The sequence below is a fragment of the Podarcis gaigeae genome, assembly GCF_964106915.1.
Source record: "Podarcis gaigeae genome assembly, chromosome: 12".
In the NCBI taxonomy this organism is placed as follows: domain Eukaryota; kingdom Metazoa; phylum Chordata; class Lepidosauria; order Squamata; family Lacertidae; genus Podarcis; species Podarcis gaigeae.
In genome coordinates this window covers 15,524,172-15,550,022 of record NC_139688.1, presented here as the reverse complement: position 1 = coordinate 15,550,022, position 25,851 = coordinate 15,524,172, and the positions used below count along the sequence as shown (strand labels likewise).

Below are 25,851 nucleotides of genomic sequence, written 5' to 3'. Positions count from 1 at the left end.
GTAATGCATTTTTGCAAGTTATGTTCACCAATATATTTCTCTATATGCACACCTTACCCCCAGTTTGTGCATCTTTGTATGCATTACTTGGGCAAGTTTCTAAGGATGGATGTGTTTTGGTGCTTGTCTTGTTCTGGAGAGTACAAATTAGGTGAAATCACCTTTACAGGCAAACTCAATCAAATTTCTCCCTAGTGCATGAGCTCTTCTACACAACTCATAAAGATGCTTACAGATGCTGGATCCCTGTCCTCTTTTGCCCCTGGCCACCCTAATAAAGAGAGAGGCCTCACCAAGGTCCCCACAGTCCCTAGACCAGCAATGGCTTTCAAAGGTCAACATCTCTCATTGGGTTACCTTTGTGTAGGATGTGGATGATTTCTTACAGCATAGAGTACACATAAGCCCAAGAGGGAAGAGTACCTTTAAAGGGCCATTCTGGGGAAAATCAGTAAAAAGGTTAGCAGGGGAATAACCCATCCCTACCATATCTTTCAGTGATGGTTTCCCCCATCCCTGGGGGAGAAAACCCCTATTCAGATGACATGTTTGTGGGCTGCATTGCATTGAGCTGTCACCCATTATCACCTCTGAACTCTCCTTCAGATCTGTGGCCTGTACGTTCCTCCAGTTGACTGTCTGCAAAGAACAAAGTTTGCTTTGGGTTCTTGTTTCCTTGCTCTGTCTCCTGCCTTTCTCTCTCTTTCTCTCTCTCTCTCCCCGCACATCCACCCCCAGCTGCCTTTTGTTGTGCATTTACAAGCCCTTGGAAGACAACACCCTGCTGACACTTTTAGAGAGGCATCAGCGAGTAGAAGTCTGTTGTACAGGCTGCAAAGCCATCTGGACTATGCTGTCGAAAAGGTTGGACATGGTTTTAGGCAAGATTTTATCACATTGGGAGCGATGGGTGGGGAGGGGGAAGTGAAGAGAGAAATCTCCAAGCAGTACATCTTCCAAGGTTGATGTCAGGGGGGGGGGTTTTGGTGGGTTTTGTTTTGTTTTGTTTTTTTGTTCAGTTGCAAAGCTAAATATATTGACAAACAGTTGAAAGACAGTAAGAAAGGAGATATAAATCTCCAGAGGACGGTTTGTCAAAGGTAGTGGAGTATAAACAAAAATAAAGAAGTCTGGGCTTTTATCAGAAGCTTTTATCAGAAGCCAGGCTTCGATTTGCGTTGAGGTTTTGTCTTCAGTCCTAGAACCCTCTTAGGACATGGGTGAGAAAGCTCACCTGGAAAGCAAAAAAGTTGCTTCGCAAAAGATAATCAATAATCAGAAAGTGCTAATAAACAGACAGTTATGTGGAGCTGAGCTGATTTAGTGCCATTTATATTGGAGAAGGGAAAGTCTGGGAACTACAGTGGTGCCTCGCTAGACGAAAAGAATCCGTTCCGCGATTCTCTTCGTCTAGCGGATTTTTCGTCTTGCGAAGCAAGCCCATTGACAGGTTAGCGGATTAGCGCTACAGCTGTCTAGCGGCTTATCAGCGGAACAGCTGATAAGCGGCTTAGGAAAAGGGCGAAAAAAGTGAAAAAAAACCACGGGGGGGCGCAAGATTTTTTCGTCTTGCAAAGCAACCCCATAGGGAAATTCGTTTTGCGAAGCGCCTCCAAAACGGAAAACCCTTTGCGAGACGTTCGTCTTGCAGGGCACCACTGTACAGTTCTGCCCCCTTCAAAACTACACTTCCCATAATTCTTTGGGGTAGGCCTGTGTAAAGTGGCATAATACAACCTTCAGTGTTTAGTGCAGATGGACTCTCTGAATGTTATGAAGCTTAAACAAATGTGTGCTCTTTAAGCAACAAAAAAAGCAGGAGTGGGCTTGTGGTTTCGTAGTAAGAAGAAAATGAAGAGCAAGTCAGTGTGACAGAAGTAATTCCTCACCGTGGAGTACTTTGGGCCAAATGGGATACAGCAAGTTAGTGAATGTAATTCATTTGAATGCCCTTTGGGTTACATTCATCTTGGCAAGTGAGCTATGATCCCAAAATTGCCTTAAAAACACATTCTGAAGACACAAGTGATATATGAAAAGAGCCAGATGTTAAAACACTGCTTGCTTTTTATCTGAAGAGACAGAGGGGTTTTATTATTATTAAAAGAAATGAAAAAAACCGTATAGAAAATAAAAAACACTACGTATATTGACACACTTGAACATTCTGAATTCTCACTAAGGATTATAGCAAGGCCCATGCATAGAAAAACAGAATACAACCCCACTGCCCAAATGAGGAATTTACAGCTTCCTGAGAATATTGGTTTTCATTATCATGTAAGAAAACTTTATAGTCCTTATAGCTGAGGAAAGAAGATTTGATTTTTGTTAGTAATACCTGGTAGAAATAAAATAAGTTGTGGGGGCTAACAAGGATTTCGAGAAACCAAAGAATCATGTTTCAGTGTCATGTACACCTTTATTCTGGAAACATAATGAATGATTAAAATCAGGCTAAAAGAGGGCTTTTTTTAAAGCCAGAACTCAGTTCTGGCACCTCTCAGGTGAGTGCCATTGTAAGAGAACAAGGGAGGCTTTTTTCTTTTCTTTAAAAAATAAAAGCACTGAGTAAACATATATAAATTTGCTACGTTTTCATACGTATAGAATTGTGCAGGGAGATTATAACCATGTCTGTAGCCAAAGTCAGCGAAGCATATGTTCAGAACACACTGGTCAGCCACTCTATTGAATAACTGGTTGGTTGTGGATGAGCCACACTCTTGAAGCCTCTACCCTCCCACCTGTAGAATGGGAACAATAGTTTTGAAGCATTTTTAACACCTTCCATTGCACTTCCCCCCAATGCATAACACAGAAGACACAATGTTGTGAAATAGCAGAAACACCTTAGTAGTGATAACCCTAAGCCCACAAGTGTTTTGTGTTCATACTGGTGTTTGCGGGAAAATTCTGGGTCCAGATTTACTTAGGAAAGGTATCCAGGTGACTTTGGACCTCGGCCTGTCACTGGTATTGTGATGGGAAGGTGCTACTACTGTACTGATTCCCTGTGAGGAAGCCATTCATTTGGATGCAAGTGGTGAGATGGAGAAATAAAGAAACTGAGATGTTTCTCAGACCAGACGAAGCATTGATTTTTATTACCGAGATCGGGCTTGTAATATGAATTGAAAATCTAATTTTATATATATTTTTATAGCGCATAAAAGGCTTTTCCAAGAGTTAGCCATTCCCAGGTGCCGGTGGCTTTATAGAGCTTTTATCTAGTTAAAGAAAACCCAGTCGTGCTAATTTAATCTCTGTAGTAGTACAACAGCTTGGCACCTGAGGCCTGGCCTAACGCAGCCGTAACGCCGCAAATTGAAGAAGAAGAAAAAGCCTCCATTGTTTTGTTTTGAATTATTCAGGACTCGCAGCCAGCCTTGTGTTCCCCCCCCCCCCCCGTAGGGACAAGCTTTTGGGTTAAGGATCAGTAAAATGAAGGAGGGGAGAGGCAGGGACTCGCTGGCAGGTCCAGGATCATCTTCGGGGCGTGATTCTGCAAAATGGGCATTTACATTCTTCATTACCTAAGCAACGACGTGCAAAACTGGAGTCAGAATTGGCAAAAAGAAAAGAGGAGAGAAATCAGCAACCTATCCCAATGATCCACGATTCCTTGAGGGAACAACTGCTATTTCAGTCGAAATGCTTGTTTGCTCTCGATTCATTGAAATGGGGCATGTTTGTTTGCATCTTTTTAAAACCGAGAAGACAGTACAAACAGCAATGAATCAACCTCAAATGGAAGGGCTCGTCTGTTAACATCCTCACATTAACACATTAATGTGAAGTTAAAGTTTCTAATTAAACCCAGGCACAACATAAAGGCAAGGAAACAAAGTGTGAGTCTTTAGAAAAAGCTGGGGCGTTTGGGGTGTGTTTTCTTCCTCCTCCTCATCAGCCCCTTTGTGCTGACTTATTTCCTTTCTCTATTCAATTAAAAGCGCTTGTCCCAAGCGGCAGTGGTGGCTGCAGGGGAGCCTCTTGGGAACAAGATGGCTGCCCATTGCCTCTCCATGGCTGACACTGCCGGCCTCCTCTCTTGGGCTCCTTGTAGCAGCTGCTGGGGAGCAGGTGAAGAGGCAGAGAGACTGCGGCTGCTGAGGGACAGACAGAGCTGCCCTTGAAAGGGAAAGTGGAGCGGAGTCTTGGTTTAAGAAAAAAAGACTTTGCGCACCTACATCTAATCTCGCCCCTTTCCAAGATGTATTTATTGGTGCGTGTTTTTCTTCTTGTAAATCTACTAAAGAATAAAGCTAAAGTGACTCCTGACCATTAGGTCCAGTCGTGGCCGACTCTGGGGTTGCGGTGCTCATCTCGCTTTATTGGCCGAGGGAGCTGGCGTACAGCTTCCGGATCATGTGGCCAGCAGGACTAAGCCGCTTCTGGCGAACCAGAGCAGCGCACGGAAACGCCGTTTAGCTTCCCCCCGGAGTGGTACCTATTTATCTACTTGCACTTTGACGTGCTTTCGAACTGCTAGGTTGGCAGGAGCAGAGACCGAACAACGGGAGCTCACCCTGTCACGGGGATTCGAAACACCATCCTTCTGATCAGCAAGTCCTAGGCTCTTTGGTTTAACCCACAGCACCACCCGCGTCCTTAAAGAACAGAACACAATAAAATAAAATTGGGATTAAAGGGTTTTCTCAGGACAGTGGAGGGCGTGCGTGCTGTGTCCCGTTGGTGTGTTGGTAGTGGAAATGGTCTGCAGCAGGCATCCCCAAACTCAGCCCTCCAGATGTTTTGGGACTACAGTTCCCATCAACCCTGACCACTGGTTCTGTTAGCTAGGGATGATGGGAGTTGCAGTCCCAAAACATCTGGAGGGCCGAGTTTGGGGATGCCTGGTCTGCAGGGACATAAATGGGAGTTCGAGGAGGATCAATTGGGAGGAGTGAGAAATGTCCTATTTTCACCTGAGGAATGTTGGAGGGTATGTCATCTGCTACTCACTTGTTGGCACTGTTTGAGTAGGTCAAGCTGCAGGGCCCTAGATGTTGGCTTCAAAGTCCAGCCTTAATAGGGCCACCGAAACAACACAGCATAGAAGAATGGGAGCAAGAACTTCAGTCCACACTAGAAGCTGTAAAAGTGGACTAAAAGGATCTTAGGAGGCTTAAGAGAGAGGAGGCTGACTGAGCATCTCTATAAAGAGAATCCCATAACTTTCTAGGCAATCCTATACATGTCTGCTTAGAATGACCTGCTATGCATTTCTTAACTCGTAGGTAAGTAGGCATAGCAGGGTTGTGGGCCCTGTGGCCCTCCAGATGTTGTTGGACTCCAACTCCCATCAGCCCCAGCCAACATGGCCAATGGTCAATGCTGGTGGGAGCTGTAGTTTAGCAAAAAGAAAAAAAATCTGAAGGGCCACAGGTTCCACACATGACTGCAACCTTAGTGAACCAAACCAAGATATGCACAGTCTCTGCCGTCCTTTGGTGATTTACTCTTTAAAGACCAGGACTTTAAATGGGCACATCTGAAATTGCTCCTAGTTACTCTTTCCTGAAGTATTCTGTCATTGTTGTGTGCACTCTTTAGCCTATAAAAGCAGAAAAGCTAGCAATGGGGTTTTTTCCCCCCTATTGAAGTACAGCACATATTTACCATCCAGTAACTCTTTTTCTGAACTCCAAAGCTACATTATTCATCTCACTGCCCACTGTGGCTAAATTACGTATCTTGCGTTGTCGTTATGGTGTTCTACCAGCATTCATTTCAATGCAAAATAAACACAATGCAAATGGGGAGAATTGTATTTCTTGGACTGATTTCCATTCTGTTTGCACACCTGCAAACAGGCGAACCTTGGCAATTTCAGCTCCAATTTCTGTTTTCGTTGGAATTCTCCAACATCTGTAATCCTCGTGAGGATTTTAGCAACTAGTAACATCCAGTGTATTCCGTTTAAAGGGAAGGATTGAACAATTGTGTTTAGATCTTGTTGGGATTTTTCAAAATTAAGTAGAACAACAGCACTGCCTGGTAGCACTTAAAAACATTCAGAGCAGTGCATTTTAACGCATGCTGGTACTACAGATTGCTATTCAAGTAACATGAACATGTTCTGAATGATGCACGGACTGCTTTAAATAGCTTTTCCTCCTTCTAAAGATCTCGGAGGCAAAAATAGCAACAGTTTGGAAGGCAGATAAAGAGACCTTAATGGCCCCTGCTCTGAGGGTGGATTCACAGCCTGGGTACAAAAAGCATCCAAATAACAAGAGCGGATGAGTTGTGTGCATCATCTTCTGGGGTGAAGTCTGAAGAGGGAAGACATACGTCTCCACTGTAAGAAGATGTGTTGACACCTGATATGCAGCCAACTTGTGTGTCCCTTCATGAGGGACGTCTATGACCCTCTCCTCTTTATAGGTAACCATGGAAATGTCAACCGAGGAAGTCTGACTCACTTGCGCTTCCAGGTTTGGGACTTACATAACACTCAACTATGTGCTCACTGGGAGAACCAAGAACAGCCAAAAAAAATTCTTTTCCTGAGGTGAACATTAGGTGGACTTAATGTCCCACTTTACTTCAGTGGGAGGAAAATGCTTAACCTGTTTTGCATGTTATTTGTGTGCTTAATTCTCCAGTAAACAAGATGAGGGTTTTGGGTTTTTTAAATCTTTGAGAGTAAATAATACAGATGACTGTTTACCACAGTTGTGCAGAAATTATTTTAGCCTGAGGCTCACATTCCCTCATGGGCAAACTGGAAGGGGCCATATGCAGAGGGGAGCAGGGCCAGAACCAAAATGTGTGGTGTGTATGCGACTGGGGTTGGAAGAACAAAGGCAGAGGAAGGGGTTGTTTCTGCTTTCTAAGCCGTGGAAAAAAAGAGGTGGAAGAGGACAGAACAAAGGTGAAAGAGAGCTCCAGGGTATGGTTATTGTATTGGTAAGAAGGAGAAGGAAGAGAAAGACCATCCTTAGTCCTGCCCTATGATGAGTTGGGGCAGTGAACCTAATAGGAGGCCCAGAATACTCTGTGGGTGAAGAATGTCACACAGGCTATGCATCAAAAGGGAGAGAGAAATAATTCAGCACAGGGTTCCTGTTTTCCCATTGACAAGAGTCTGCATGAGGATCACACTAAGCTCGTTGGTCGTTTAGTCGTGTCCGACTCTTCATGATCCCATGGACCAGAGCACGCCAGGCACTCCTGTCTTCCACTGCCTCCCGCAGTTTGGTCAAACTCATGCTGGTAGCTTCGAGAACACTGTCCAACCATCTCGTCCTCTGTCGTCCCCTTCTCCTTGTGTCCTCAATCTTCTCCAACATCAGGATCTTTTCCAGGGAGTTTTCTCTTCTCATGAGGTGGCCAAAGTACTGGAGCCTCAGCTTCAGGATCTGTCCTTCCAGTGAGCACTCAGGGCTGATTTCCTTGAGAATGGAGAGGTTTGATCTTCTTGCAGTCCATGGGACTCTCAAGAGTCTCCTCCAGCACCATAATTCCAAAGCATCCATTCTTCGGTGATCAGCCTTCTTTATGGTCCACCTCTCACTTCCATACATCACTACTGGGAAAACCATAGCTTGAACTATACGGACCTTTGTTGGCAAGGTGATGTCTCTGCTTTTTATGGCCCAGAGATCCAGGAAATCTTAAAGCATGATTAACTCATGGTCTGCATTGAACTTCTGAAGTATATATATAAAAAAAAATACCCCACAGATTTTTCTTTCTTGGTTCATGCAAAGAGGGAAGCTTTTATTTTATTTTGGGCATGGAGGCGTAAATCCCTCATTACCAATGAAAGATATTCATATAATTTTACTCTGCTCAACATTTGCCTCCAAATGTCAACAGTTTACTGAAAAATGAAGTGCTGGGGGTGGCGATAACCAACGGTGCTCTTGATGGTGCCTGTTTAGTGAAAGATTTCATCCCACCCATATGCAAATTTAACCTTTCTAATATTTGAGCCCAATAAGCCCAAAGACGGGGTTTCAGTAGAAAAATGTTTACTAAAGACTTTCTTCCTTTACAATCTATTGATTTTAATATCCTTACCATTCCTGTTGAATGTCAATATCCCCCTGCAGACTGCCACTACAAGCCTGAATCCATTTCATTTATTTATACCATTTGAGGAAAAAAGTGCTGGGATATGAATAAAAAGTTCTTTCTTGCTGGTGTCCTAGCATTGAGAGTCGCAACTTGATCATTTGTTTCCTAAATAAATAACTGGGGGTGTTTTAATATGTCCAGGACACGGGTGGTGCTGTGGGTTAAACCACAGAGCCTAGGACTTGCTGATCAGAAGGTCGGCGGTTCGAATCCCCGCGACGGGGTTAGCTCCCTTTGCTCGGTCCCTGCTCCTGCTAAACTAGCAGTTCGAAAGCACATCAAAGTGCAAGTAGATAAATAGGTACCGCTCCGGCGGGAAGGTAAACGGCGTTTCCGTGCGCTGCTCTGGTTTGCCAGAAGCGGCTTAGTCATGCTGGCCACATGACCCAGAAGCTGTATGCCAGCTCCCTCAGCCAGTAAAGCGAGATGAGCGCCGCAACCCCAGAGTCATCTGCGACTGGACCTAATGGTCAGGGGTCCCTTTACCGTTTTTTTAATATGTCCATCAAGGACAAGAATGTCAGAAGAGCCCCACTGGATCAGACTGAAGGTCCAACAGACTCAAAAGAAAGGGGCCAAGCCCTGTGGCTGTGCATGCCGAGGTTCCAGGTTCAAACTCTGGCATCTCTAGGCAAAGCTTTGAATTACCTTTGTTGAGTCGCTGAGTTATTAGACAACTGTGAACTAGATCAGTGGAAGCCCACATGGTGCCTTACCCCCCATTTTATTGTTAGTAGATGTTCAGGCATTCTTTTGACTGAATTGGCTTATTTCCCACACATTAATTCCCTGATCAAACACAGCATCATGACGCGACAAAGCTTGAAGGATCTGTGAAGTCTCAAGGCCAGGTCTAGTTGTCAGGGACCCTCAAACAACTTGGCCTAGGAAGCGGGAAAACTCTTCTATCACTTGGTTTTCCTCATAAGCTAGCTATGAGCAAGCATGACAGAAGTTCTAGTGAAGGACTGAAGTACCTCAGAATACGCAGGAGTGGTTCCATTATCCATGAAGCCGCAACCACCTATGTGCTTCTCCATGTTTCTATCTTCCTTCTTTCACAAGCTAACATACTTCCATAAAAATGGAATCAAAGGCCCAGGACGCCACACACCCCCATCATACCACTTCAAACACCTGCAAAACCTTTCTGAAACGAGTATGCACAACTTGAGCAACAAATTGTTATAGCGATTGGAGTTCTCTGGGGCTCACAATTCGAACTTAAAACACAACAAGGGGATTATCCCCTCCCTGGGAAAACTGATATTTGGTTTTAAATCAGAGCAAACATAAGTCAGGTTTTCAGCAAATTGCTGTTTTGTTCCGATTTAAAGCTAAATATTGGGTTTTTCCTGGGGAAGGAATGGGGCAAAGGGGAAATCTATTGGACCTGTACTTTCTAGGCACCGGATAAAAGGATGAACCCGAGGTCCTTCTTTTCCCCAGTTTCAGTCAAAGCTGGTTTGGGGGGGGAAAGCATCGAAATTATTTCCTAAGAAACAGTAGGATAGATACAGGGTAGATACGAATTGTGACAAACGCTGTGTGTCTACCACTTTCCAAACCAGTGGTGGGAGCGCACTGGGTCAACGGAAGCATGTGCAAAGCCTGGCAAGACTGCTACATTTTCTGCTTCATGATGTTTTTCTTTAATAACCACTTGACTTATTTCTGCTAACTTCTCATGTAATGGATTTAGTGTTCTTCAAAGTCCCTGGTCAGTCTTTTGAGTTCAGCAAAAGCCAAGTCCTTTTATTGTTTCTCTCTACCTCGAGCCAATTTGCTGTTTTGCCTCGACTTGGGTCTCTTGTGCTTGCTTGCTTGCTTGCTTGCTTTAGGATTTGCTACCAAATGAGGCAAAGGAAACTGTGGCTAGCGAGATTTCTAAAGCCAATGTTAAAAATGTTCATTTGTTCCCTCTTAACATTTTAGGAGCAGTTCTTCTAGGAGGCCTATGTGCCTCCAAGCTAATTAACTCCTAATGAGTGTGAAACACCCAGGGATGTTTACATGAAGGGCACTACAGAAACAAAGATGGACCAGATTGTAGAGCTGGGAGAGATTAACATTATGGTTTGATCCTTTTTATTAAAAAAAAAGTTATTGAAACATTCTTCTTTTCAATACTGTGCTCTAACTGAAGATGATAGAAATCAGCAATCCATACTGATTTTTGTTGAACTGAATCATTCCCATCTCCAGACTATTAGAAATGGCAACTACTATTTCCCTCAGGGAATGGGTTTCTAAGTTGACTGCCTCATTATGGTGCTGGGAAATTTCCTATCAGCTCAGGAACTTTGGTTGCCACACTGACTCACACGCTTAAGCCATTCAGAGATATTTGCCCTGGAATGTCCTTTCAATAACACACTTGCTTTTTGTTTATGGTGTGTGGTGGTTTATACAGCTTAAGATGACCTGCACCTGGCCTGGTGGTTGTACAGTCTTGATCAGATGTTTCCTAGTGGCTGAGAGGGTGAGGCCCTGCTTGAAATCTTGCCTGAACTGTGCCTGCATTACCTTAGGTAAGCTGCTGGCCTGGTTTGAATGTAACACCACATCATAGGGTAGTGTTGCATGAAAAAGCCTGCTCAAGTTTTGGAGTCTTCCCACTCCTCTAAACTTCCTGCATGGCTGCAAGGAGGAAAGTGGACGCATCTACTTCCTCTTTTTAACTGTCCATTGTTTACATCCAGACATGAGGAACTGTGGTTAGAACAAGCCAGGATCTGACACCACAGTTTGATCATGGCTTGTTTCAATAAGCCATCATCTATAAGACTACAGGGCTTCCTCTACAAACATAACACTAAGCTACATATACTTAGTTAAAAATAAGAAGTGTGTGTTTCCAATTCTTTCCTTTTGGCTCAGCTGAGGAGAGGGTTGCACAAAGCAAGGCTTGGGCAGGTTCCTTTACATAATGATGGTTTAGCACAGGCATAGGCAAACTCAGCCCTCCAGATGTTTTGGGACTACAATTCCCATCACCCCTGACCATTGGTCCTGTTAGCTAGGGATCATGGGAGTTGTGGTCCCAAAACATCTGGAGGGCTGAGTTTGCCTATGCCTGGTTTAGCATTATGCCTAAATCAGGCCACTATCTCTAAACCTCAGTCCCACCATTATCAATTGCATATCCATTTAATGCGTATCCCACCTTTACACCACCATCAATAATGGTGATGATGATGATGATGCAATGTGTGAATGAGGCACGTTAGATGGGTAGGATGGGCCGCAGCATCTGATCAAACTCTGTTACAGTCTCAGGTTTGTGGCCACATGTTTTGAAAGGCTGTGTGTGTGTGTGTGTGTGTGTGTGTGTGTGTGTGCTGGGAAAGAGGGTGTCTCTGGGTGCTCAGAGACACGATGATAACATTCACTTTAAAAGGAAGACTCGGAGCGGGAAGCGAGGAAAGATGTCAACAGCAGAGCACACGCATGACTTACATCTGTGCTGGGACAGCTTGATCCATGTACTGTTATACCGAGACAGCTTTTTCTGTATTTATTTACAGCAAAGCTTAATAATTAATGAGCACTTATTATTATAGCTGCTCCAGAACCATATGGCAGGCAGGATGTGAACAAATCTTTTGAGACAAAGCACTCGGGTGGAAGCGTGTTCTGATTTTGCTCCTTTATATCTGAGCAGAAGGCAGAGGTGTTCTCGCAGCATGAAATGTTTACTTACAGGGTTTCATTTAGAGAGGGGGGGGGCTCCTTTTCTTGCTTAGCCCATTCCGCCAACAAATTTCAGGCAGGTCCTGGGCCAGGTTCTTCTCTCGGTGGAACTTTAGCTGAGCAAAAGTAAGGCTTCGGGTTACAGAGCAGGAAGTGTAGGATTTGCAAGTTCACAAATGATCCGCAAAGACTGGATTGAAAGGAACAAACTTTTAGTTCTGCCACTGCAAAACTAGATAGAAAACCGAAGGTAGAAAAATGCACCTTGGCTTCCTTTCACTGCTGGTCTCATCCAGAACTGATCCTCTCCCTCTCCTTCCAGATCTCTTTATAGTTCCTACTCACATTACATCAAGTCCAGATCATCTGCTCCATGGTGGATCAGAGCCACAAGATGAACCTCAATGGAATCCAACTTCATACCCAGTTAGTTAGCAATCTCAACAGCAAAATAGCTTTCTCCACCTAAATTTGTTGTTGCAATCTGTCTGTCTCAGGAGACAATAGAGGAGTGCACCTTCAGGGGTCAAACCATTGGAGTGTTACAGCGCCTGCTGTGGCTGTAGAGACTGATACAGGAGAGACATGTTTTATTGCAGGGGGGGAGATGAAGGTGTCCAGTTTTGCTGCAACAGGTGCATCATGGCGTTTGTTTTCTCTGCACTCATCCCACCTAAATTAGGCTGTTGGAAACTAAGAAAGCTAAGCCAGAGAGGACTGTTGCATGAAAGGGCTTTGAGATGTGGTACTGAAAACTTATTCCTTGCTTTAGAAGGTGCTCAGAAGCACCTTTCATTCTAGTTTGTCTCTGGCTGGCAGATCTTGAGCTTCTAGTAATATGCAGTGTAACTATTAACAAGTCTGAAGTCTTACCAATAACGAGCCAGGCAACATCTATGCGAGTCTCCAATGGCGGTCGCTGTAACTACTGGTAGAAAAAGTTGTGTGTGTGTCTGTGGAAGCAATAAGATTAATTTCACACTGAGGTTTAAAGTGGTGCCATTGTGCATGTTGTGACCTGGATACAGGCAATGACAAAGCCATTTTGATTAAAGGAGAAAGGTGGCAAAGAAGTTATTTTATTGACAGTTGCAGACCATTGCTCCAGTCCAGCAGAGTGAAAGAACGGCTTCTGCTTGTGTCTTTTCAGGAATTCGCGGATTCCCTCTATCAAATGATTACGCAGAAGTTTCAAGAGGTGACAGATAATTTTGCTGCCATCTATGCACGTCACAAATCCCTTGCAGGAATCGTCATGACCAGAGGTAAGCGTAAACTTTCTTTCATGCTGGTTTGCAACCTTATAATTTGTTTGGGGATTATTATTTTTCTAGGTCCTGAAGGATTGCTCAATTGGTAGAGCATGAGACTCTCAATCTCAGGATCATGGGTTTGATCCCCAAGTTGGGCAAAAGATTCCTGAATTGCAGGGAGTTGAACTAGGTGCTCCTCATGGTCCCTTCCAACTCTACAACTCTATGATTCCATGGTTCTTCTAGTGGAAGATGAAACATAGTTTACACTGGCCACTAGGGGCGGGAGGTAGTTTCTGCATTTGTGTTTGAGGTCTTTATAGTATTTGAATTCAGTGATTCAAACTTCTTATATTGTAATGGTTGCTCTGAGACTTTGTGCTGTACAGTGGAGGTGGGGGACCTCAGGCCCAGAGAACATATGTGACCCTCCAAGCCTCTGAATATGGCCCCTGGAGCTCTCTTCATGCCACATGCCCTCTCCCCAAGCCAGTCCTGCTTTCCATCCTTCTCGGGTGTTTTTGCCTGGTTGCAATGTGACCTTCAGCTTAACTTTGCTTTACATTAACTTAATGCTTAACTTTCCTCAATTCTCTACAGCAGAGTGGTCCAAAGTGCAGCTCTCGGGCTGCATGTGCCTCTTGGGGCCTTTTTGGGTGGGCCTTGGCAACATTTGGCGTCCCTCCCATAGTCCCTGTGTTGCTTTCCCAAAGCCCAGTAAGCAAGACACTGGGCATTGGGCAAGAGGTGCAAGGCTCTGACAGGGTCCTAGAGTCCTTCTGTCTCCTTCCCAAAGCCTAGTTAGCACTTTCCCAACTTTGGGAAGGAGGTGGGAGGGCTGTAGGACCCTGGTCAGAGCCTAGGACCCTGGTCAGACTCCTTCCCCAAACCCAGCATCTCACTTAGCTGGCTTTGGGCAGTAAGTACAATGGCTTGGAGGGGGGCATCAAATTTTGGCCTCGTCCTCATCCCAGGCAATGTGTGGTTCATGAGTTCCATGTCAAAGTACTCTTGCAGCCCACTTGGGTATGCAAAGTTGGACCTCTCTGCTATACAACATGATTTTAGAATGGTAGCACTGAATCTACTGCTATGTACTATTGTTAGTTGTTACTATTTATTAGCATAACTTATAACCCACTTTTCAGCTCAAAGAGCCTCAATACAAAATACATTTAAATGCACAATGTACTATGTCAACAAAATTGCCGCAAACACCTTAAGAGCAGCACAAAGATAAACAACAGAAACAGTCTTTGCCTCCTTCAAGTTCTAAATAAATCCCCAAGATAAAGGAGCATTTGCTTGCTTATAAAAAGTTAACATAGATGTGGGTCCTGGGAGGGCTAGGGGCCATCACAGAAAAGCCCCTGCTTCTGATAATCCTGGCACTCAAACATGTATAAATCATAAAACAGAGTGAGGGGGTTCATTAAATGATTGAAGAGACTATAATTATACAGGCAGCATAATTCCATGCTACCTTACCTCAATTAATTATTTTGTACCCCACTTTCCAGTCAAAAAAATTGTTCCCAAAGCAACATGCCAATACACAATGAAAGCAACCCATGTCCTATTGCAGGCTGAGTTGTTGGGGGATGTGGATAAACAAAAATGCTAGTTGCCAAAGATAAAAAAGTATATTTATTGGGGTAAATCCATTCTGGATAACTAAGAACGTCCGAAGCTGAAATCATGCTACAGTGCAGAAATGCATTGTAGGTCTAATCTCACAAATTTTATATTTATGGGTGGTTTTTTTCCAAATCGTTTTAATAGCTGGTGGTATTGTCATGATGCTCAAAAATTCATGAGGCTTCTAAATTCTGCAGGCAAAACTTTGGATTCTAATCCAATCCCAGGTGTTTTGTCTCATACGTAGTTTTTACTTCAGCTTGCAAAAGTACAAAGGCAGCAAATTGTGTATCAAATATAGACCATTATCTCATATGCATATGTTTCGAGCTTGACAGACGATTTTTCAGAGAAGGCAGGAGGTATCCAATGCATATTCAGAGGGGGCTTGCTAAATTATCTGGAACAAACTGGCACTGCACTGTAGACTCAGGCTGTGCAATATGTTAACTGCTATGGGCTCTGGCTAGATCACAAGGCAGAAGTGAACCACTGTTAGTCTAGGGCAGAATGAAGGTCATTGCAGTCAATTCTGTCCACCCCTTCATTAAAGAAGCCATAAATATTCAGGGCAGATAGCTGACCCATGGGCTCATAAAGATCCCAGACACAAGATACCCAATATCTGTTCTTGCAAGGACCATGTTACTTTCTGGACAACATCTGGGCCTCCACAAAGATGGTCACCCATGAAAACCAGCACCCTGCATGAGCAGAATTCATGTCCCTGCACATAGACGGGCTGGTCCACCCTGTCTGCGTCCCCCTGTGCTGCACTGCACTCCTCTCCAGATGATCCCATGAGCCTCAGGAGCAGCTTTTGAGGATGCGCAGCATCTGCGATGAGAAGGGGGATCTGAAAAAGGTACTCACATGTATCGCACTTTGAATCCTGGCCTGCATGTGTCAGCCCAAACCAGATGCAGCCAACCAAAGACTTTCTCTTTGAAGAAAATCAAAAGCCGCTCAACTCTCCTAGCATTAAGGAAGGCGGGAAGCCTCCTGAGACCTTCTGACTTTTTCCCAAGACTTATCTCCAACGGGAGAGAAGAACCCAGCCTTCTCCCAAGTTTTCCATGCCTGTCAAAGGACTCGGCAGTCTTGGCTCGTGCAAGTGGGACAAAAAGCAGGTGCGACGTCTGTGTATCTTAGGGAACTCAGAGATGGGAGGAATTTTTCACCTTGTCCCAAGTGCAAGAGAGAAGAGGCCACTGGGAAATGTTATGTGCCTAAAGGAGAGACAGTTTTGCCTTCGTTAGACAGTCTTTTGATTTGGGAGTGTCTTGCTAGAGACCTACCTAACCTAGGACTTTTTAAATGTTTTGGATTTGTAATGGCACATTTCCTTTCCACCTGCAATTACCGGACATAATAAAGAGTCCCTGCCACACATCCTAAGGCTAATCTGTTATTTTCAAAGTCCTTCTTCAAAGAGAGTGGGGGGAAGCCCTCTGCACACTTACAGTGAATAAGAGGAAGGCTGATATTTAAACACTATTTTTCCCATTTGAACTTGATACATCTTGACAGTTTAAATATAGATAGAGACATCTTTGTCTGCTTTTCTCTTCAAAATACATAATCTAAGAAGTTTGGTCCTCTTCAGAGAAGGAGGCGAGGAAACTCACAGAAGAGCAATATACATTGATTTTTTTTGAGTTCAATTTTCTCTTTCTCTTCTCTCTCTTTTTTTTCCCTGAAGCTGACAATCACTTTGATCTTAAAAGCAAGCAGGGAGGCCTTTTCAGTTATCTTACATATGAAATAAAGATGAAGTGGACAAAAGGGGCTCTAAACAGCAATTTCATGCTGTGATAAAAGATGGCAAATTATCGCCCATATCTCATGAAATGGATCTTAATGATTGCTAAGTGAGGTAGCAGGAGAAAAGTAAAAAGTTGGCAATCTGTCTCCATGGATCCTTCCAGTCGTTTTAAGATTCAGAAGGCAGGGCACCTAAAGGTAATCAAGAATATTGATGGGCAATTGATTCCTGGCCCTTAGTTTACTGCCTGGTAAAATGTATTAGCAGACTGATACAATAGGCCAGCGATTTAAGGAGCCAATATGCCGTCGGAAGCATTGTCAAAACAGCAAAGCCAAGAATGCGTGCTTTACAAAACCCCTCCACAAACAAGTTCTGGGGGGCTGCGTTACATCACACACACTTTGCAACAGGGGGAGCCAACTTTTGGGGGCCAACAGGTGCATTTGAAATTTTGGGAAAGTGCTATGGGCATCTGTCACACACACAAAAATGGCTACTGTAGAAGATGTGGAGTAACACAAAATAGCTGCCATGTTTTAAAGAGCAGAGGAGGGCGTATGATCGCAAAAAGGTGTAGGACTTCCTCTCTGTCGATGAGAAAAAAGGCAACAGCATCAGCCACCACTGCGCTTGCTTACAGAGGGAAGGTCTTTGCACCTCTCGTCACGAGGGAGGGGGGCCTGCTCTGGGGTCCAGTGAAATGTTCAGGGTAGGAGAGACCAAGCCATTGCAAACGGAACTGAGGAGGAGGAAATGTCCATTCAGCCCGGACAATGAGATCCAGCGCCGAGGGCCTTCTGGCAGTTCCCTCCCTGCAAGAAGTAAGGTTACAGGGAACCAGGCAGAGGGCCTTCTCGGTAGTGGCGCCTGCCCTGTGGAACGCCCTCCCAGCAGATGTCAAAGCAATAAACAACTATTTTACTTTTAAAAGACAAGTGAAGGCAGCCCTCTTTAGGGAAGTTTTTAATGTCTGATGCTGTACTGTTTTTAATATTCACTTGGAAGCCACCCAGAGTGGCTGGGGAAACCCAGCCAGATGGGTGGGGTATAAATAATAAATTATTATTATTATTATTATTATTATCATTATTATTATTATTATTATTATTATTATTATTATTAAATGGGGAAGCAAAACTGCTTCAAGAAACAGATCTCAGAAGGGCTCTGAGGATGGGACAACTGAAGCCAATGAAGTCAACTGAAGAGCAAGAGAACCTCCTTGGGCTCTGAAGACCCTCAAGATCCATAGGAGGAGGGTAGAAGCTCTCACAATGAAGCCTTGAAATTGTGCCTCTCTGCATCCATGTTTACCATACTGTGATTTGCCTGCCCTAACATAGCATATGTGTAGACTACCTATCCAGTGCAGTGCCACTACTGAATTGGAGGGTCAAAGGTGCTGCGTTTTTGTTTGTTTGCTAGCCTAACATTTAGTTACACCATCCGTCATACAAATCCCAAGGTGGTGTACATCAATAAAACACAACTTCATAAAACAGTGCATAAAAAAAAATGAGTGAAAGCACATGGCAATAAATAAGTATAATGCAGCAATAGACATAGTAGCTTTGTGACAATAACCTCCCAAGGTTTGGCATCAGTCACCCACAAAAGGCTGGGTGGGTGAATAAAGCCAACCAAAAGCTCAGCAGAGCTGCTGCCTGCCCAATTTCAAGTGATCTGTGTGGAACACTCTGCATGCAGATAAGTGGGGTCAGGGCTTACTCCAGGTGGCCCTGGGCAAAGGATCCTCTAGTAGATCCCATCCTCTGCCAGCTGGCCCTGGGAGGCTCCTCTGGCTGTGGTAGTAGTGCTGCAAGCAGTCAGCCAACCTTTGAATTTTCCACAGTGCCCCAGAATTAAGCTTATTCAGAGGCTTGTTGGGAAATCCATCCACTTAGTGCAGCTTGGTCTGCCATGTTGGGGTGTGTGGAACAGGGGCAGGGGCTTGGTTAGCATTAGCAGGGGCCTGATGTTGACCTTAACCTATGTCCATGAATGAAGAGATGATCAGGAGACCCTTCACAGAGGGATGATTTCCCAGAGGGCTTCAACAGTCCGTCCCTCTTTGAGGGAAGGGGAATAAAGTTCTCTCAGCAGCTCTCAGCAGCCTTCACAGACTACAGCTCCCAGATTCTCTGGGGGAAGACACAACTGTTGAGGGTGGTATATGATACTGCTTTAAATGTATGGCACAGGTGGAGACTATAATCGCAGCTTCCTCTGCCCCACTGCAACACATTGATTGAGGCAGATGCAACACCCCAGAAGTATGGGCAGAGGTGCAGATGATTCTGCTAAATCAGCGTACTCTCCGCCAGGCCAGCAGTTTTCCTTCTTCTCTGTTCACAGAGGGGACAGGGGAGTAAATGAAATGGGCCATAGAAACCAGAAGCGGAAAAGACTGCTAAGTCATCACATCCATGCCTCTGCAAGTGCTGGATTGCTCCCCGTACTACACCCTTGAGTGCCTTTCTTTCCCAATTTTAGATTTAAATGTACCACTTAGCAGCGGGTCTTTTGGCTCTTCCTTAGGGAACCCTCCTCCACTCTAAGTAGCCTTTGTTGTTGATAATAATCCCCTCTCCTTCTTGATTTTCTTGCCTTTGATTGTGCTGAAGCCATCTTCGTTACAATACAACAGTTGCTTTCTTTCCCTGCTCCACGCAAAACCTTCTCTGGGTTTACACCTTCCGCGAGCTTCCAGACCATTTTCCTCTTACCTTAGTGCATCAATTAGTGCAGTTATACATATTTGATTATTTTAATCTCTCCCGTGGAGCCATTCTCTGCTTGCAAACATTTAATCAGTTCTGTTGCCACTCTGATTTATGCCCCGTTCTGTCAACAACGGATTTGTGGCGATCCTGAGCAAGAGAATTCTAATTAGGGATGACATAAGGTGGCTATTCTTGCGTGAAGAGGGATGTAAAATGTGGTGCACTGCTATTTTTGAACTCCCCACTGACGTGAAGAGAGCTGATCCAACATAAGAGCAAATTTGCCTGAGAGAGAGAGTCCTTTTCTCCTTATGAGCCCACCCCCTGTGAGGTTCATTAGGATCTCTAGGCCTCAGGATCAGGCCTGGTCTTAGGCTCTGCTTCCAGGGTAAGAAGCCCCCCAGGGAATCCCCACACTGCTTTTTCTAGTTTTTATTTATACTTTTCAAGTTTATACATTTCATTCGTTTAACAATCAATTTAACATTTCAAAGTTTGACTTTCTTCCCCCTCTTTCTGCAGTTCCTTAAATTTATTTTTTAATATCTTCCTCATATCCAAATTCATTTAATTATCTACTTGAAATATATACTCTTATGAAACTGCAGGTTATTCCAATAATCTTGCCAAAGCTTTTATCTGTTTGCAATTTATCTGTAAATATTCAACAAACCATTTCCATTCTTTTATAAAAGTTTATTATCTAGGTTTCTTATTCTTCCGGTAAGTTTCACCATTTCTGCATATTCCAGAAGTTTTTGTATCCATTCTTCCTTTGCTGGGACTTCTGCTTCTTTCCACTTTGGGGCAAGTACCATTCTTGCTGCTGTAGTAGCATACATGAATAAATTTCTATACAATTTAGGTAGTTCTGTCCCTATAATTCCCAAAGGAAAAGCTTCTGGGTTTTTTAAAAATGAAAGTTATTTTGAACATCCTTTTCAATTTCCCCACACTGCTGCCCCCATGCCACCCTGGCAATTCCACTCTCCACTCACACTTCCTGCCCCTTGCCACTACCCTGCATGGATGGCACAAGCCATAACCAGCACTGGCATACTCCAGGAAGCAGCTGAGCTGCCGGTGCCTACCTCTTCCTGTCACCTGCTCAACTCCTCCCCAGGATGCAGCTGGAGGGAGGGGAGGGAGGGCTGTCTGTCAAACTTCACACGGATCTTCCATCTGCAAGTTTTTTTATGCACACACCGCCCAAAGCAGCAGGCCTTTCTCTTTCTTTCATATCCTCAGCAGAGGATATGCGGTTGCTATGGAAAAGCACATCACAAAAGAAAGCCTGGAATGTCTGGTGGAATGTCGCCTAATGCAAAATAGTGACTTTCTTAAGATGGATGTTGATTTAGTGGAATCTAAGGTGGCAACTGCAATTTTAAAAGACAGGTTCCTGGAGTTCTGGGCAGATGAGTTGGTGGCAATGTGAAATGCCGACAGAAGTGTGATGTTCACACTTTGGGTTCACTTCAAAGAGAGTGCCACGGAAATAAGCATAATGGACACGGGTGGCACTGTGGGTTAAACCACAGAGCCTAGGACTTGCCGATCAGAAGGTCGGCGGTTCGAATCCCCATGATGGGGTGAGCTCCCGTTGCTCGGTCCCTGCTCCTGCCAACCTAGCAGTTCAAAAGCATGTCAAAGTGCAAGTAGATAAATAGGTACTGCTCCGGCGGGAAGGTAAACGGCGTTTCCGTGCACTGCTCTGGTTTGCCAGAAGCGGCTTAGTCATGTTGGCCACATGACCCAGAAGCTGTACGCCGGCTCCCTCGGCCAATAAAGTGAGATGAGCGCCGCCATCCCAGAGTTGGCCATGTGTGGACCTAATGGTCAGGGGTCCCTTTACCTTTACCAAAGGGTAATGGCATTATGGACAGGTTTCATAGTGGTTGAGGCAGTGGGGCCTTAGACTCCCATTCTAAGCATGCTGATGTAGAAAGTGATGTTTGCCAACTGGCTTCAATAACATGAACTGGGAGAGGTCTGTTTTCTCCTGCATACCCCAATATAGCACCTCTTTCTCTTTTTTCAATATCCTTGGCAGAGGATGGTCTAATGGACACCATAAAGTCACTATGGGAAAGGATGGCAGAGATATAGCCTGGAATGAGACTACCTTGGCTTTGAGAAAAGTTCAGTTGAGCTCTATTCCAGAAACAATAAAATGAATAAAATAATCAAGAGTGGGGCTGGAAGTTCAGTGTGATTAGAAAACACACACACACACGCTTGATTGATTTGTTAAATGGAAAACAAACAAAAAAGAATAGCAAATTATTGCCTACCAGCTAGATATGAACCAGCAATGAAAATTACATGAAATTGTACCTCATGAATAATTCACAAGGATGACTTTAATCTATCATTATTTCCAGCTCTCTCTTTTTACCGAACAACTTGTTCACGTCAGTCATCACCATTAGAGGAAGGGGGAAATGGGGGGAAACAGATCTGTCTTCCCCAACCTGATGCCCTACAGATGTTTTGGCAACTACTGCTCACGTCAGTCCCTGTGCTAGCCATCTTCATATGGTAGCCATCTTTAAATATCCAAAGGGCTGTCACATGGAGACACAAATAGGCTTGGGTGGCTAACTTAATTCTGCCATTTCAGATTTCTGTCAATTTCTCCCAAAGCCTCATCCCTTCCAGAGAAGAAACTGGGAGTTCCCTTACCCACCCTAGCAGAAAGGTCCAACAAAAATATTCGGTTTAATGAAGATGCACTGTAGTTCATTGCATACATACATTTATTTATATACTTTTCCCGGGGCACATGAGCTTCCTTGTTTCATGGATCTCTTAATCAGGCAGAACAAGCAGGTAGCAAAATTTCATCTTTCAGAGAGAGAGCAAATTAGGTTACATGGGACTGATAACATTTGCATTGCTGATAATGGGTTATTTACAAGGCTGAAATCATTTGCATTGCTGATAAGAGTCTATTTGCAAAGCTGCGTTACAAGTAACGGAAAACATTTGCAATTCACAAAACTATTCGCTAGCGTATTAGAGACCGATTAGGGTTTTAAGGAAGGGTTCAGTTGAGGCCAAATGCCTAAAGAAAAAGGAACTTAACCCTCAAAGTGATTTTCAGCTTCAGCAGATCTTAGGATTGCTTTAACAACCAGTTGTCATCGTATGGGAAATGGTTCCTTGAAAGCTGAGGCTTAGAGCCCAGCCTGATTCGCCACTGCACATATTTGAGATCATAACTGCTCCCCAAAACAATAAAGGGAAAGTCCATAACTGACTGTTATCAAGAACATACTTTTTATGCATCCCACTTTCAGTACTCCAGTTATCTGTGGTCCCCCAGATGTTCAGCTCCCATCAGCCCTAGCCAACCAGCATGACCAATGGGATGATGGGAGTTGTAGTCCAACAGCATATGGAGAGCCACAGGTGAGCCACTCCAGAGTTTTAAAATCCCAGATAGCAGCGCCAGCAAAGACACTGGTGTCTTAGATACTGGAGTTTTGCTTCCAGATGTATATCTAAGTTATCAGGAATCTAAATGACCCCAGTAAGACCTTGCCTCTTTTAGTTTATTTATCTTCTGGAAGGTCCCCTCTTACTTCTCCCTCCCCCCAATTTAACTTGACCCCAGAGTGGGAAGAAGGTAGATTGGGATCTACTGATAGATCTCTGGGAAATTTGCAGTAGATCCAGTGCTTTTTTTCTAGAAAAAAATGTTTAGAGGTGCTCTCTTTTTCCTACTCATCTTGAAATACTGCCCCTCAAGAGGCCAAACTTAGATTCACAAAACGTTTAGAGGTAAGTGTACCCCCTGCATACCCCCCCCCCCGAAAAAAGCACTGAGTAGATCACCAAGATTTCTGACTCCCAGTCGTTTAACCACCACCACCACAATAAAACAGCCTCCCCGCCACCTACACCTTCTAAATTAGGTGGCTGAGATGAAGAAATCTTGAGGGGGAAAACCAGGAGGGGATTTTCATGAGGCAAGAAACTCACTTCTAGTACTGAAAACAAATTTCTGGACTGAGCATGAGCTACAGCATGGGTAGGCAAACTGAGGTCTGGGGGCTGGATCTGGCCCAATCGCCTTCTAATCCGCCTCGTGGATGGTCCGGGAATCAGCGTGTTTTTACATGAGTAGAATGTGTCCTTTTATTTTAAATGCATCTCTGGGTTATTTGTGGGGCATAGGAATTCATTCATATATATTTTTTCCAAATATTAGTCTAGCCTCCCCACAAGGTCTGAGGGACAGTGGACTGGCCCCCTGCTGGAAAAGGTTGCTGACCCCTGAGCTAGAGGAACTCTGTTCCTCAACTGTATTTTGCTCACTCCCAGACATTAATTTGCACCTGGCACTCCAGTGTTAGTGATATGTCATAGTTTGGCTTAGCATTACATGCAAACTGGGTTTTTATGTCCCTTTTCCCCACTTTAAATCACCCCTTCATCAGCACATGGCTGATAAAGCAACTCTTCCTCCTTATTCTCCCCTATTACCTTGCTTCATTTCCTTTTCAAATTGAAAACTATTATAAGGGTTTAGCCCAATATTAAAACCCTCCATTTATAAATTGTTCACCCTTTATATCTAATTTCATCCAGTCTTTCCCCACTCCCCCCATCATCCACAGGAGGTGTAAGGCTTTATTTCATGCAGTGATTTGAGGGGGAAAGAAATATATTCAGAAGACTTTGTCAGACAGATGTATCAGGTGTCAAGGTTATAACAAAGGATGGAGTTCAGCTCTCCCGATTTATTTTAAATTGTGTGATTCTAGGGTCAGTGAGTCTTATAATAAGGCTTTGCAAAAATTGGGTTAAAGCAGGATAAAAACAGTAAACTGCAAGTGTGTGTGCATGTGTGTTATGATTAATTCTTTTTAATGGTTATTTAATTACTTAGAGTGACTGTAGCATTCTTCATTTGGTCTGCCAGAAAAAAAAAACCCCAAAAAATTGTTATTGCACTGCAAATCAACTCTGAATGTTTCTGCTATTTACAAATCAACAGTTTGGATCATGTTGTCACTTGGATCATGCATCTTTCCAGATTATTATTATTTTACCCATACATGTGAAACGTTTTAAGTGTATACTGTACCAATAACTGCCATGTCCACATGTGGCAAGCAGGTGTTTCTATCAGGGACCTGGCATTGAGAGTGGCCACAAACCTCTACCACACATAGATGCAGAAGCAATCATATATGAGTGATGCACTACTAAAAATGAACTCTTACGTGGTTAACATTGCCCAGATTCCTTCACACCCAGAGCCTACAAATCTACCTCAAACCCTGGTTTCAGATTCAGATTCTGAGGATAATGGATTTTATCTAATGGATTACAAAAAGTATGCAGAGGAGGGTGACCAAAATGATCAAGGGTCTGGAAATCAAGCCTTATGAGGAGGGGTTGAGGGAGTTGGGCAAGAGGAGATGGAGAGGAGATACTCGTAACCTGGTGAACCGGGTTCGCTTCCCTGCTCCTCCACATGCAGCTGCTGGGTGACCTTGGGCTAGTCACACTTCTCTGAAGTCTCTCAGCCTCACTCACCTCACAGAGTGTTTGTTGTGAGGGAGGACAGGAAAAGGAGATTGTTAGCCACTTTGAGACTCCTTAAGGGGAGTGAGAGGCGGGATATCAAGTCCAAACTCTTCTTCTCCTTCTTCAAATATCTCAAGGGCAGTCACATGGAAGAGGGAGCAAGCTTGTTTCCTCCAGCTCTAGAAGGTAGGACCAGAACCAGTGGATTCAAGTTACAAGAATGGAGATTCTGACTAAACAATTGGCAGTAAGAGCTGTTCAGTGGAGCGGACTCTCTTGGAAAATGGTGGACTCTCCTTCCTTGGAGGTTTTTGAGATTCCTGCATTGCAGCGGGTCAGACTGGATGACTCTCAAAGTCCCTTCCAACGCTACAATTTTACGATTCTATAGATCAATAAAAATGGTAGCAGAGGGATTGAGTTATAAGAGTTGGTGAGGGCTTGGAGGCATGAGCCCCATGACGAGAAACACGGGGGTTAAAAGAAAAACCGTAAAATGTTGCAAACCATCTGAAAACGCAAGACATAAATCTAATAAATAAATATGGCAATATGCTTCCTATTGGGACAGACACATAAAGTGTGACGTTCTTAGTGCCTGACCTGCAACCGTGGAATTCCTTTTATTCGGAGAATGCTACAGCCTGATCCTCTTTCAAAAGCACTTTTAAGATCATCTTGGCCTGAGCTAGCTTTTGGAGGTCACCACTACAGTCTGTTACTTGGAATGATTTAGCTGTTTGGTTAATGTTTCTCATAGCTTGATTTATAACTGACGGCTGAACTCGCTTTCCCCCACCCCTGCAGTGTCGAAACCTACCTGGAGCCTTAAGGAATCAGAACTAGCTAGGTTTCCAAATAAATAAAAGAAAGGATAATGTTTTACGCTAGGAGGAAGAATGCTTTTATCTCCCTACAGATGGAAACACTAGTTTCCTTGCAGATGTGCTTCTGAATTTATGTTCTATTGCTACCAGCATTTTCCGTTATGTACGATTCCTTCAAAAGTATGCTGACGATGAGCTGTTGTTAATCACTGCAGTCACTCATTAATGCTGTGGTTTGTGGTCTAATGGCCCGTGGTTTCAGTGCAGATATGAAAGGTGGCATCAGGCCCCACATTATAGATAATGAGCCAATAACCATC

General features: G+C 44.0%; 1 protein-coding gene and 1 long non-coding RNA gene across 9 annotated transcripts in view; one reads left to right on the top strand and one right to left on the bottom strand.

The window, feature by feature from the left end:
* ADARB2 (adenosine deaminase RNA specific B2 (inactive)) overlaps positions 1–25,851 on the top strand; it is a 381,789-nt gene that overhangs the window by 297,955 nt on the left and 57,983 nt on the right. For all 8 annotated transcript variants that reach the window (XM_083704834.1, XM_083704833.1, XM_083704837.1 and 5 more), the window contains one exon: positions 12,932–13,046. In XM_083704834.1, coding sequence (XP_083560960.1) covers positions 12,932–13,046 — 115 coding nt within the window. The remainder of the gene's footprint in view (positions 1–12,931; positions 13,047–25,851) is intronic.
* The window catches only part of LOC310828150, a 37,120-nt gene continuing 14,674 nt past the window's right edge, over positions 3,406–25,851 (bottom strand). The window contains exon 2 of the long non-coding RNA XR_014556726.1: positions 3,406–4,131. This is a non-coding gene — a long non-coding RNA (uncharacterized lncRNA). The remainder of the gene's footprint in view (positions 4,132–25,851) is intronic.